Source organism: Triticum urartu, unplaced genomic scaffold (assembly GCF_003073215.2).
Source record: "Triticum urartu cultivar G1812 unplaced genomic scaffold, Tu2.1 TuUngrouped_contig_8168, whole genome shotgun sequence".
NCBI lineage: Eukaryota > Viridiplantae > Streptophyta > Magnoliopsida > Poales > Poaceae > Triticum > Triticum urartu.
Window position 1 is genome coordinate 1 of NW_024119088.1, and position 13161 is coordinate 13161.

General features: G+C 38.9%; 2 protein-coding genes and 1 long non-coding RNA gene across 5 annotated transcripts; 1 reads left to right on the top strand and 2 right to left on the bottom strand.

Moving 5' to 3' along the window:
* Nucleotides 1–4: 4 nt before the first annotated feature.
* Nucleotides 5–482, top strand: LOC125531810 (protein LURP-one-related 12-like; the record flags this gene model as incomplete). The annotated part of the gene is made up of 1 exon (XM_048696070.1): nt 5–482. A coding segment is annotated over one exon (255 nt), but the record flags the coding sequence as incomplete, so codon positions are not given.
* Nucleotides 483–6367: 5885 nt separating this feature from the next.
* LOC125531812 lies at nt 6368–8587 on the bottom strand. The gene is made up of 2 exons (XR_007293528.1): nt 8367–8587; nt 6368–7127 (listed from the first exon to the last, which is right to left on the bottom strand). It is a non-coding gene; the product is annotated as an uncharacterized LOC125531812 (long non-coding RNA).
* A 702-nt stretch (nt 8588–9289) lies between these two features.
* Nucleotides 9290–12807, bottom strand: LOC125531811 (uricase-2 isozyme 1-like). 3 transcript variants are annotated; one of them, XM_048696073.1, is made up of 5 exons: nt 12701–12807; nt 11964–12073; nt 11422–11513; nt 9909–9964; nt 9290–9830 (listed from the first exon to the last, which is right to left on the bottom strand). In XM_048696073.1, exons 1-4 carry the CDS (start codon nt 12765–12767, stop codon nt 9961–9963), a joined length of 273 nt encoding a protein of 90 aa, XP_048552030.1. In that variant the 5' UTR covers nt 12768–12807; the 3' UTR covers nt 9290–9830; nt 9909–9960. The 3 variants fall into 3 exon arrangements, with proteins under 3 accessions (XP_048552030.1, XP_048552029.1, XP_048552028.1); XM_048696072.1 differs by having other exon boundaries at nt 9909–9967; XM_048696071.1 differs by lacking the exons at nt 9290–9830; nt 9909–9964 and having other exon boundaries at nt 11351–11513.
* Nucleotides 12808–13161: the final 354 nt, after the last annotated feature.

Genomic DNA, 13161 nt, shown 5'->3' on the forward strand with positions numbered 1-13161 from the left:
GGCGTGCGCGGGCGCGGGCGCCGGAGCCGGGCCGTCGTACGAGGTGGAGGGGTCCTACGCGCGGCGGAGCTGCGTGGTGTACGACGGAGAGCGGCGCGCGGTGGCGGAGATCAGGCCGAAGGAGGTTGTCGGGACTGATGTTTTCCGGCTAGTGGTGCAGCCCGGAGTCGGCGTGTCGCTCGCCATGGCCGTGGTGGTGGCGCTCGAGCAGATGTTCGCCAGGCCGTCGCTGCTCAGGAGCTGGTCCACCGTAGATTAGTTAATTATAATTCGTTTGTTATTACGTCTCGATTTAGTCAAGCTAGCCTTTTTTTGCCCCTTGCGCTTAGTTTGGGGTTAGGTTGGAGTACAAATTGTGATGGCGAGAGTCGATCGCTCGATGTGTGTGGGCATGAGAGCAAGCCGATCTGTTCGATGATGCTCCCCAAAATTATGAGGTTTTTCTTGGCCAATGGAGGCCTTGTCTCCCCCTACTGCGTTTCTCTCGGTGTGTATATTCTTTGAATTCTTTAAGAAGGATGTAGATGTAAATAGTCAAAAATAATATGAAAAATAATAAACAGTTCTTTTGTATACGGTTCTCCGCTTGCCAACCTTGACATAACTGATAACATCTTGTCTTCTTCATAGGTTGTCTTAATCTTCTTCGAAAAAACTAACGCCCACACGTGTGGCATCTTACACATCGCCCACACATCTTCATTATCACTCATTTTGTCACATCAAAACAGATGACATCAAAATGAATCTTTTTGGGTTTTGGTTTAAAAATATTTTATCTCCTAATTATAAAATCCAATTAAAAATTTATTTTCACCATTAAATCCGTCTCGACGAGATTTTCAAAACTAGACCCCATGTTGATATGTTTTGATTACGTTTTTTTACCTAAAAGTTGCCATGATGTTTACACTGTAGTTGTCATAGTGCTTAAACTAAAGTTGCCACGTGGCAATTTTAGTTTGTAGAGCATGGCAATTTTAGTATTTTGATGATGGCAATTCCAGTAGTTTGCCCATGAAAATTATTTTTTGTATGAACCATGGCGATTTTAAGTGCATGTGTCATGGCAATTTTAGTTTATGGTTCATGGCAAGTCTAGTTTCCTAATTTCCTGTTTTATAATATGTCAAAATTATAATATGGCAATTTTATATGCCATGATGTTTACACTGTAGTTGTCATAGTGCTTCAACTAAAGTTGCCACGTGGCAATTTTAGTTTGTAGAGCATGGCAATTTTAGTATTTTGATGATGGCAATTCCAGTAGTTTGCCCATGAAAATTATAACCATGGCAATTTTAAGTGCATGTATCATGGCAATTTTAGTTTATGGTTCATGGCAAGTCTAGTTTCTTAATTTCCTGTTTTATAATATGTCAAAATTTACTTTTAAATGTAGAAAAAAATAGCTGAAACATATCATGATAACTTCAGTGTAAACACCATAACAATTCATATGCAATAGACATGGCAGCTTTTAACCTTCAAAAAAATTTCATCAAAATATATTGATATGAGATCTAGTTTCGAAGATCCAGTCGCGAGGAATTTAATGGTGGAAACGGATTTTCAATCGGATTTTTCATTTAAGAGATAAAACATCTTAAAAACTGAAAATTTAAAAAGATTCCCACATGCATGCATGCGGTGACGTGGTAGTCTGTGTGTTATAGAACGTGTATGCGAATTTCGCTTTCACCACACGTGTGGGCGTTAGCATTGTCCATCTTCTTTCATACATACGTACAAATTCATATTCCATGGCTTGTGAATTTCTGGTATATTTAATTCCCGAGCAAAAGGGTCGCCTAGCAGAGAGATCAAGACGTTGACATCCTCTCGTCTTTTTTTGGCTTACCTTTGAACATATAACTACTAGTCATAGTTTTTCGGACCAGCGAGGCTCACAGTTCACGTTTTCACCGGTAGGACCGTAGGCTCATCTCGTCTGGTTCGGTGCCGATTCAAGGTACAATTTTGTTTTGTATATAATATAGCTAAGATATAAATATTTGTTTAATAAAGACAACAAACAAGTCTAGCTCAGTTTGCTATTGGGCTAGGTTTAAGCCCCTCGGCCTCTAACCCCTATGACCTGGGTTCAATTCTCTTTTGAAGCACGTGATTAGAAAGTGGTCTGATTTGCTTAAAAACCATCAAGACAAAACAACTTGGTTCAGCAAGACCTCCATCACATTATGTCATGGACTCTACCCTAGAATGCCACTATTTATAGCAACATGGCTGTCTTTAGACCAGAAAGAACAACGACTCGTTGGGGAAGGCCAACAGCTGACAGGTGATGTAACCCTTTCAGATCCACCATCGATGCAACTCACAACCCCCATGTGCATCACCTCCTGGTCTTGGCCGCTTCTTCTCCATCTTGAGCATGTAAGCAGCGGCTGAAGACGATGATCCCTTTTTCAGATCATAGAGCGGAGCCACCCTTGCCAGAAGCCAGAATCCAACGAGGCAAGGCAGCGACAAAGCACGCCGCTGCAAAATCTTCCACCATGCCCCTCTCCGCAAATTTGGCGATTGGCCATTAGGAACGAGGAAGAGAAGCTAGCAACAATATGGATTGTCACCACCGTGGGCTTATTGAACGGGATGAAACCACATCTGCCCCGTCCCCTTGTCTCGGTAATGGAGGATCTAGCGATGGCGACGTCGGTGACCACAAGGTGTTGTACGCAAGCAGACATGGCTGAGCACATGGTGGCTTCTCGCATGGCAACAACATGAGGCCACACACCCACACAAGGGTGACAATCGGCACTAAGGCCCATACTACGCTACTCCTACAACCTACAAGAGCAACCTGAGCTCCTCTCCCATCCTCGCTCCAAGTGACACCAGCACCGAAGGAAGAGGGGAGGGGAGTCAGGGAAAGTTAGGGAGCTCCCAATGAAAAGGGGGAAATAGAGGGAAAGGAGGGGAAGAGAGCCTCCTCAAAACCAAGTTTCACTACCATCGAGAGATAACATACCAAACCCGCTAGAAGCTTAAGAATGTATGTCATGCATCGATGTATCAAATGCAACCCGATTTTGTGGTGTATTTTGTCCAGCTGGTAGAAAATAAACGAACTAAAAGTTATCTAAAATCTAATAGGAGTAGTATATAAGCGTAGAGTTACTAGATTGATTTAGAATGAAATGGATTTAAACTTGAACCTGAACCACAATTTGATAGACAAAAAAATGAATGTTCTCCCCAAAAGTTTAATTTAATATTTTCTTGTTGTTTCACCCTTTTGTTTTATTTGCAGCTACACTTTTGTGTTTATATTGCTGTAACTTCTACGCTCTTCTGCCAAACTTTTCTATCCTATTTTATTGTACTTTGTACTCATTTCATAGGAAAAAGTGTAGCTTGTGTTAACTGTTATCATTGTTGTGTTAATGTGGCAACTTTATTTTATTTCATAAATTGTGTGACACCTGACGAGCTTTAAAAATAGAGTAGTGAATAATAATTAAACATGCCGCTTCTTTATATTAGTTCAATTTTCTTCAAATCAAAACACAACATCATATTTCAGTTTTAGAACAAAATATTAGTTGTGTTATGTTCTAATTTTTTTAACAAAACAATTGTTACCAGGTAACGACTTACACGCTCATGGAGCTTGAATGAATCGCTTTTTGCCGACATGAAAGCGCCACACAAAGACATGGGGCTTCGACTCGAGTAGGATACCGAAAAGCGTTGGCTGGATAAAGTTACTGTATGGACTAGCAACAAAGTTATAATAAGGAGGAATATGGTGCGACTTACTAGCCCCTACCCCTACCATAGCCGCCTCTTCCTTAAACAATTCAAGCTACATATTGTTAATCTCCTCACCTATAGATCCTAGAAACATAATCACTAAAAATTGGAACCATTATTAATGTAGACTCAGATAATCTTATCCAATCTTGAATGACAACAATAGCATATAATTTGAACATAGACAAGTCAAGCTCTCAACTAATCAAATACTATTTTTAAGATGAAATAATTGTTGTGTTATGTTGTAATTTTCTATTGATTGTCGTACAAACTTTTAATTATTTAGCATGTCTCAAGTGCAAACATTTTGTACTTTAACTATCATGTATGTTGACTTAAATGTTTACATCGAACAATATTGTTGCAACTTCAGGTACCTATCTTTGAGTGCGCCGTGTGTAGTACTTTCTCTTTAAAATGTCATATGTGGTAGATTAATTTGCTACATGATTGAATTATTGTTCTCCTTAGTTGACATTTGTATATCTTGACCATCTGGATGTTCTTAGACAATTTGACACTACTTATAAAGATGATGGATAACAACCGTATAGTCCAGATTGTACATATATTCTATGCCACGTGTAGAGGAAGATAGTGCATTTGTTGAGTGGAGACTAAAATCGTGCTTATCTTGTTTGTCCTCCACATGATCATTTGAATCAAAACTTACGCAATATAATTTCTAATCAGGCAAGACAAATACTAGTTCTTGGTAGACATGAGCATATTCCCTCTACTCTATGTGTAGCACCCAACATTTTGTGTGCACCTCCATTTACTTTTGCTCTGCATATTAATTTTATCTCTATTAAAATTTTGTATTTTTTATTAATTTTGTATTAAAAATGTTAGCAATAACTAATAATTATAATATGAAAATTTTATTACATGATTGATCTAATGATGCTAGTTTGGTATTGTGAATGATGGTGTTATTTATAAACATGGTCAAACTATGATGTTTCTTGTGCTGCCAAGAAGTTTTTCTGTAAAAAATGACTTCAAGACAACCTACTGTGCAAAGTAAAAAAGAAAAGGGATAGAATGCCGTGTACGTACTTCAATGAAAATTATCTAATGACTGGTTAAACCATACACAGTTAAACAATCAATGGAACCGCCGAGCCAGCTACACAACTCCACCTCTCTCTCTCTCTCCCTCTCTCTCTCAACTCTCTCTCTCAAGTCTCAAAAAGCGAAAAACTCCACTAGTTGCATCCAACAAGTTCTGCGTACGACAACTGGCTTCCGACAATACAATACTTACCCAAATGACAAATATCTAACAACCGGGTTAGATTATTCACACCTACCTACAGGTGCCCATAGTAGTTTTAGTCATCTAAAATTGTCTAGCTAGTTTTGACACCTAAGCGGCCAATCAGTAGCTCACGGATGGCTACGAACCAGCCACAAGCTCTGCAATTTTTCCTCGGCTGCAATGACCAACGACACCTCGAATGCTGCCAAATGAAGAACTGCACGGTACCAGCCAGCCCATATGGATGGTGTCGTGCAGTTCTCCTTAGTTGAATTCGTATATCTTGACCATCTGGATGTTCTTAAACAATTTAGAAGTACTTATAAAGATGATGGATAACAATTGTATAGTCCATATTGTCCATATACTATATCCCACGTGTAGAGAAGGATAGTGTATTTGTTGGCTGGAGACTAAAATCGGGCCTAGCTTGTTTGTCCTCCACGTGATCATTTGAACGAAACTTACATAATATAATTTAATCAGGCAACATCAACAATACCAAATAAATACAACATGAAAATATACTACATGATTGATCTATTGATATTAATTTGCTCTTGTGAACGATGATATTTTTTATAAACATGGTCAAACTATGATGTATCTTGTATTGCCATGACAAATGATGCATAGATCGGAAGTTATTCCCTAAAAAATACTCCAGTATGACTTAAGACAACCTACTGTGCAAACTGAAAAAAAGGAGGGACTTCGAGTACCATGTACACTAGTAGAATGTCCGTGCGTTGCTACGGGCACATGTCGAATGCTTGTGCATTGCCATAGAATAATAACAATAAATATTATAAGCATGGTGGCATCTGTTCTCCATCATACAGCGACAAATAGAAACTCTATTCCACTTCTTTCCTTCTCGGCAATCTTCGTGTCTTTAACCAGCCGTATCGCTCGCCACCAAATATATACCATCCATGATTAAATAGTACACGGTACACAAAGCTTACAATGGCTTAGACTTGTAATGCACATCTTAATTTTAGCAATAATAACATCATCGATGCAACCTTCAATAATAAGTTGATTGTAAATAGAAAAAGTTTGGTTTATCTTAAATCAATACTTCTTTTACAATGCCATGAACCTGGTGTCAGTAGAAAACTCTAAAACACCCAATGCAATGGGAAGAAAAAATCGAATATATCATTTTTTTTAGAGAAAAAGATCTCATGAAGATCAAGTATTCACCTCTCTTCAATTCATACATGATTGCCTCCGAACAACAAACTTACACAGGGATATTGATCAAAATACGATTGTATTTCACGTGCATGAGTGTAGTGCGTTGGTTGTGAGTGCTTGAGTCAAATAATATACTCCCTCCTTTCCATATTATTTGTCTTCAATTTGTCTACATACGGATGTATCTAACCTAGACTACAAACTTCAGAAGGGGCTCGCATGGATGACCCAACCACTAATAAGATTACATCACAAAAAACGATATAACTGTGGAGAGGAAGCACGGAGCCACAAAGCAACAATGAATAGTCGAGCACAACACCAAGGACATGACAGTTTTGATTTTGCATACGGGCTTCATAGGAGAAGGTTGCAAGCCACGCAAAGACGTAGTTCAACGCAACATTCGGGGAGCACCGCTTGCTGAAAACTGTCCTCATAGTCATCGTTGCCGCAGTGGCCTCGCCGCCCACAGCTCTGACTTCTTTGTGACAGTCAGAAACTAGCAAAGGCACACCCATGGGTGCACCGGACCTTCGACGCTAGAAGGACAAGACGCAACCCCGCTCTGCTTGCCACCATTCTCGTCCAGGTGAGTGTACTGATTGTATATACATGAGATATTCACATGTACGCCAGAAATCCACTATCATAAATAAAACACTTAGTCTACAAATAGACATTAGATAAAAAAGAAGCAAAGTGTATCGCGGGCTTATTAATGTTTTGGCGAAAGAAGAACAGAACAATTTACATATGTACAACAACTTTCGCATCACAAACCTAAGGCGCTTGAGGAGATATGGATGACAACAGCAGCGTGTGACAGTAATCCACTAATCACTGCTATCATCCAGTACAGAAATAAATCTTGAATCTGCACAAACAATTGATGTCATGAAGTGCAAAAACTAAAGCTTGAAGCTTTGCAAAATATCAACTGATTTAGAGAACTAATTCGGTAGATTTAAAACAATTATATGGGACAATATTCAGGAGACACAGTTATCCATTCAATTAAACAATCACGCAAACAGGGAAGAAAATACTCATATCCAGAGATCGGCTTCTCTCAACATTGAGATTTAAATGAATGAGAACCCTTAAATCTATGTCTGTATTTGCTTGTATTTTCAGATATGTGCCCGCAAACTTGTTTAGTCATCAATTCAACAGATATGCATTTCCATTGTAAAATTATTCCTTGCAGGGTACACCTGTGCAACTAACAAGTATTTCTAAACACCCGCAAAAAACAAGTATTTCTATAAAACAAATATTACCATCTTATTACTAACAGCCACATCAATGGCTGAGTTACAGAGCACAAGGAAGGACGAGTGGTAGGAGAAGGAAACCGAGAGATTTATCGAGCCGGCGAGGAAGAAGATAGAAAGGATCGCCAACCACCAGCTAGTAAGCTGGCCATGAAATTTATATGCATAGCAGGAAGATGACCATAACATATTGGGAGAAAAAAGTACATAGACATTTCCAACATTTACTGGAAGAAAAATATACTTCAGAACATACTCTAAAACAATGTCTAGAATTATGTATAATATCATTGATTGTGTTTTTTCTTACCCTCCTAAGGTAAATAACAGACTCGTCGCGGTGCTCGATTATAACAAATACATGCTAGGTGCTGGATTATGCAAACAAAATGTAGTACATGGCATCATCTGTACAAACAAATACATGCTAGGTAACAGATTTTTGTTTTGTTTTGCATGATGAGTGGATTACTGCCACATCCGGTTTGAAGCATACAGTTTCAAGTTTGTATATACGTGACCGTCCGCAGAAAATGTCCCTATATACGTGAACCTGGTGTAGAATTTTGAATGTCCCTCTATATGTGGCCCTGGCGTAGGATTATCAAACGCCTGTAAACATACATATGCAGGATTTTGATTGTCTCGAATCTCTCTACTCCTTAGGTCGTCCCTTCTAAATGACAAGCAAAGCTAGTTACAGATATGAGAATAAGATAGGGTCCAAGTATATTTAATGTTCCCATTTCGGACTCTCAAAATGCACAGGTCCAATAAGATAAAACTATTGATCTAACCTAACAAAGCGTGAGGGGAAGAAAAGATAAATTTCAGAGTACCTAAGTTTTTTTTCACTATGAGTAGAGGAGCAAGGCGTTGGACCTGTGCAACACAAAGGGCATATGCAATCTTACTAAGTTGATGAAGGAGTCTTATAGGTATTCCTTTTGGAGCTTCACACAGAACTCAAAGTCTTTGTCATCCAGAAGTACTATAAATATCATTTGTCAAAGGAGTAACACGGATGATCAATGAAATGAGAAATGAAATCAGCATGAAATATTACCATATACAGATCAATGTTCCCATCCTTACTCACACTAAAATGAACGAATCCCTGACTGCGGCTGTGAAGAGGGTGGATGTTGGCTTTTACTGGCCAATTTCAAAGTCATAGGCAGAACAATTTCGATGAACCACTAAACGATCAATGTAAATTTGGACCTAAAATAAAGAAACAAAGTATTTAACCCACTTTCTTTCATTTCCCAATGGGCTATCATCAGATAAGGACAATAAAGACAGCAATTTAAATATGGTATAGGCAACAATGACTATGGAAAATAAATAGCATGGACACGTTTTACTCTATACATAAATATCCACACTTTAGTGAAAAAGATAGACACACTAAGCTGATCCATGTGCGACCAAACTAAGAAAAGAGAAAAAATATCCAAATGGATTTCAGCAAACATATCTGATTAAAGCTAACCGTTTCCACTGTTTATTTTAACAAAAAAATAGCTCTCTACATCCCTCTATATTGTCTTGTTATATATCTACCAAATGGAGCAAAATGTTATCCTAAATAACTTACAGACATCAATTTGTGCTTCAAAAACTAATGTGAATTTAGTTACTAAAAATTTATAACCTACTCATATAACATGAGATCAAGGTTCGGCGTCAAGTGGTTGTTGTACCTGCAGAATGTTGTGATTTTTTGAGTCCGACTGCTACTCTCGTACAATATCAAATATACAGAATAACCTGGCCAATTGCAGTGAATTGTTGAGATGCTATAGAGAATATCCAAGCCAATAGTGATTAAACAACAACATAAGAAAAGAGCATGAGCGAACCAAGAACATCAACTGGATGGCTTAAATTATCAAATAGATCAATCAAAACTACTGATCGAGCAGCTATGCTGAGAAGATGTTGAGCGTGGAGCACCCTGATGCTTCTGCCACCGAGCATGCACTCCGGTCCTGCACGTATATCCACCATGTAGAAACACATACAAAGGACTGTTAATTTCTACTGTCGCCAGCAGATTGATTGCAAGGAAGGCGGGGTTGACCTTGTAAAAGACTGAAGATCTTTCGGCCTTGTTGAAGCCAGCATGAAGGGCAAGGAGAGAAGGGCATACCTTGGTGGTCATCGCCGCATCCTCAGCTACAATCTACCTGCAATTCGTCGAGAGGGTGTCGGAGATGCTGCTGCAAACTGGAGCATAAGAAGAAAAAAAGCAATGCCATCCTTAGGATCAAACTGGAGCTCCTCTACATCCTCTAGACCTGGAGCGCAAACACAATTTTAATCATTTGAGCAACTCATATCAGCAGGCATATAATGATGGATTAGTGCTCACTCACCTTTGCCAGTGCAGTTTCTGATTAAACTATTTGGATGGAACATTCCAGACTCTCATCTGCTGAGAGAAAAAACTCATATGTCAGCATTGACATTGTGCTACGTCTGAGGGCATCCAATATATGGATCAACAGCCAAAATAAAGAAAACGAGCATGAATCGAGGGGATGAGATGAGTCAAAGTGGTATTTGCAATCAACAAGACATAGAGTAGACTAATCAAGTCTCTTCTCTATGCACCTCTATTGGGTCTGCAAAAAATGAAGAGCAATCTTGTGCCTTTATATAAGTTCATATTACATAGGAAAAACTATCACATGAGAACAATCCCATAAATACAAGACATCCGTGTTGCATATGAGGATTTGACATGTAGGCATTTCCTTTTTGTTCCTAGTAGACATGACAGAAAAAAAAACAGCTTCCAAAACTTCTTTCAAGCAAACTTTGGACTTTAAACCAAATACCAAATCTTATTTATTTATAAAGAATATGTATTAGATGCAATGCTTTATAGTATTAGCTTAAATCATTGGAAGCATCAGCAAGTACTTTTGCTACAGCTTTCATATCCTTCATCATGCACCTTGTAGATTGAACTTTGTCAGCCAAGAGGCTTCAAATGTCTACAAAACTATTTAAGCACAGGTAGTGCACTATAAGGCGAAACTATTAGCATAGATAGTGTGCTATAAGGCAAAACTATTAGCACAATGTATTAAGTGGATATATCTGGCCATCCAGAACCATCTATGTGATCAATCGTTCGGAAAAACTACCAAAAGTATGCAAAAGAAAGCACGTTATATTCAGTAAACACCGGAAATTGTATTCTTAAGTAAACGAATTTTAAGAAATCCATAAGCCCAAAAACACAGCGGATTAGGATCAGATCAGAAATGCTTTGAGCTGTAGGACATCCCCTAATGCCCAAGAGAGGTGACAACAAAAATCTAAGCTATGCCAAAAGTACAGGGAAGGAAGCTTTTAGACAAAGTTGTATTCCCTCCGTCCCAAAATAAGTGTCTTAACTCTAATATAACTTTATATTAAAGTTAGTACAAAGTTGAGACACTTATTTTGGGACAGAGGGAATAGTAAGCAAGCACCGGAAAGTTTCTAAGATGTGTGCAGCCTGCGGAATATACACTGTGCGCATATAAAAGGTAGTACTTTGACATGTATTGGAGTAGACATGCAATTTAAAAGCTAATAACTTGTCATGAGCTCCTCTACATAACTTGTAACATGGCTCATATTAGCTTGAAAACCCAAAAGATACTGGCAACAGTATTTGTAAAAGAACTATGCTTGTCCAGGACCAACAACAATAGAAGTGCTACTCCACTGGACAAACAAGCGACAGTGCAACTTAAAAATATCATAGTAATACTGACACTTGATTTGTCGCCTTGAATTGAAGAATTACTATGGACAGTAAATAAAAGGGTTGAATGACCATCAGCATTGTGCAAAAAGAGAACATTTCAGGCAGATGGGGAAGAGTGCCCAAACCTCCACCAAGCAGTTACTTCTGTAGCTACAATTCTTTCTCTTGTTTCAGGAAGAAGAGTGTAGCGATCCCTCATGAATCCTTCAAATCCAGATTGAGATAGATAGTGATGAGAATTCAGTATTTATTACTTGCACCTGAAGCCTATTTCTGTAATACTAAAGTAAAACAGTTCCGCTTCAGCTAAAACTAATTAAATTATTTTGCTTATGTGACACTACATCTAACAAAGTTCCTGCCTGCTGACATGTTGCATTCGATCCCAAAAAGAATGAATACATGACATATTGACATAGCTGTAGCATGCCCATTCCTATTTCAACGGTCTTCTACAAGGACCGTCTCATATCCCATCAACCATGGAAAAACTTCTGGTAAGGCTACAGATGCCTTCGTACTTAATAATCTCCTATAAATCCCTTTCATATTAGAACTCAAGCAGAGTTGGAGAAATATGCAGAGTCCAGAATTTAGCAGGAACTACAAGGTCCGTTTCTTTGGGAATGGTGGCAAAAGGACCAAGACAAGTTAGTGAAAGAAACACCTGAGTTGTCTTTAGCAGGGAGTATCCTTGTATCCCAGAATTTATAAGCAGGCTTCCAGACTTCTTCACGGTGACCTCTGTGGTGTGCTTTTCAGAACCAAGTTTGAATCCTGAAAAGAAGTCCATTGTATAAGTAATTAGATAACTCTGAAATGATTCATCAGGGAGGGACTTTTTCCTTTACCATGACATTTTGCAATATACCAATGTGAATATTTACCACAGTAAATGTAAGAAAGTTATTTGTCAAAACAAAAACAAAATTAGCAAATAATTGAGAAGAAACAGTCTGCTCAATTATCATAATCCTCCTTTTTGACTATCAGTGGATCTACCAGGAATATAAGTTTTAAGGAGAAAATAGAAGACATACAGGAATATAAGTTATTTGTCAGCACTAAAATCAACCCATTAGAATAGTGGAGCAGAGTAGACCAGGGAGGGAACCGGTGGCTTACCAGATTGCCGGAGTGGAAGGAGAACCCCTCATTATTCTATCGTCAAGTAAATAGCTGCAAACAATCTGATCCGTGAAGAAGAGTTTTTTACAAAATATGGCACATACAAGAATCTTGTAGGAATCACTGACATGGACAAGATCAGAGCTAATTTAGCACTTGAGGGCCTATAAAACTGAAACATGTTTCTCTGATGCCTTTTTTAGGTGATAGAAACAAGAAAAGGCATTGCAAGTACAGTAGAGCAGAGCAAGGCAGAGGAGGGAACCGGTGGCTTACCATCTTGCCGGAGTAGAAGAAGAACAGGGGCAAAGCTGTCGCAAGCAGCAGGCATCACAATTTGCATGTGTGAATGACAGACATGAACTCGTGCAGCCGTACCCGCAGACGTAACCGGCACACAAAGAATCGCAAGATACATATCTCAATAAGCTTGCTTGGCTGCTCTCTAAATCATAAATAAAACACAGAAAATTTGAGTGTGAGTCTCACGTCGCATTTGTTCAGAGCTGACTTTTTTAGGTTATAAAAAAATCATTGAAAAGCTGAAACCCGTACAAGAACAGTGGAGCAGAGTAGAGCAGGTAGGGAACTGGTGGCTTGCCAGATTGCCAGAGTGGAAGAAGAATCCCCCCGCACGCACCATGTCGGGTGGTAGGTGCGACATATACCAACGGGTGGCTTATCATTGTGGGAGCCAGTAAGACATCGCCGGTGCCTGGAAACGGGATAAGGCGAAG

Coding starts and splice junctions, on each gene's coding strand:
- LOC125531811 (XM_048696071.1), bottom strand. CDS start 12,767: ATGCAAATTGTGATGCCTGCTGCTTGCGACAGCTTTGCCCCTGTTCTT. Junction 12,074..12,700: donor TCTTCTACTCCGGCAAGATG/GTAAGCCACCGG, acceptor ACTTCTTTTCAG/GATTCAAACTTGGTTCTGAA. Junction 11,514..11,963: donor CCCTGCTAAAGACAACTCAG/GTGTTTCTTTCA, acceptor TATCTATCTCAA/TCTGGATTTGAAGGATTCAT.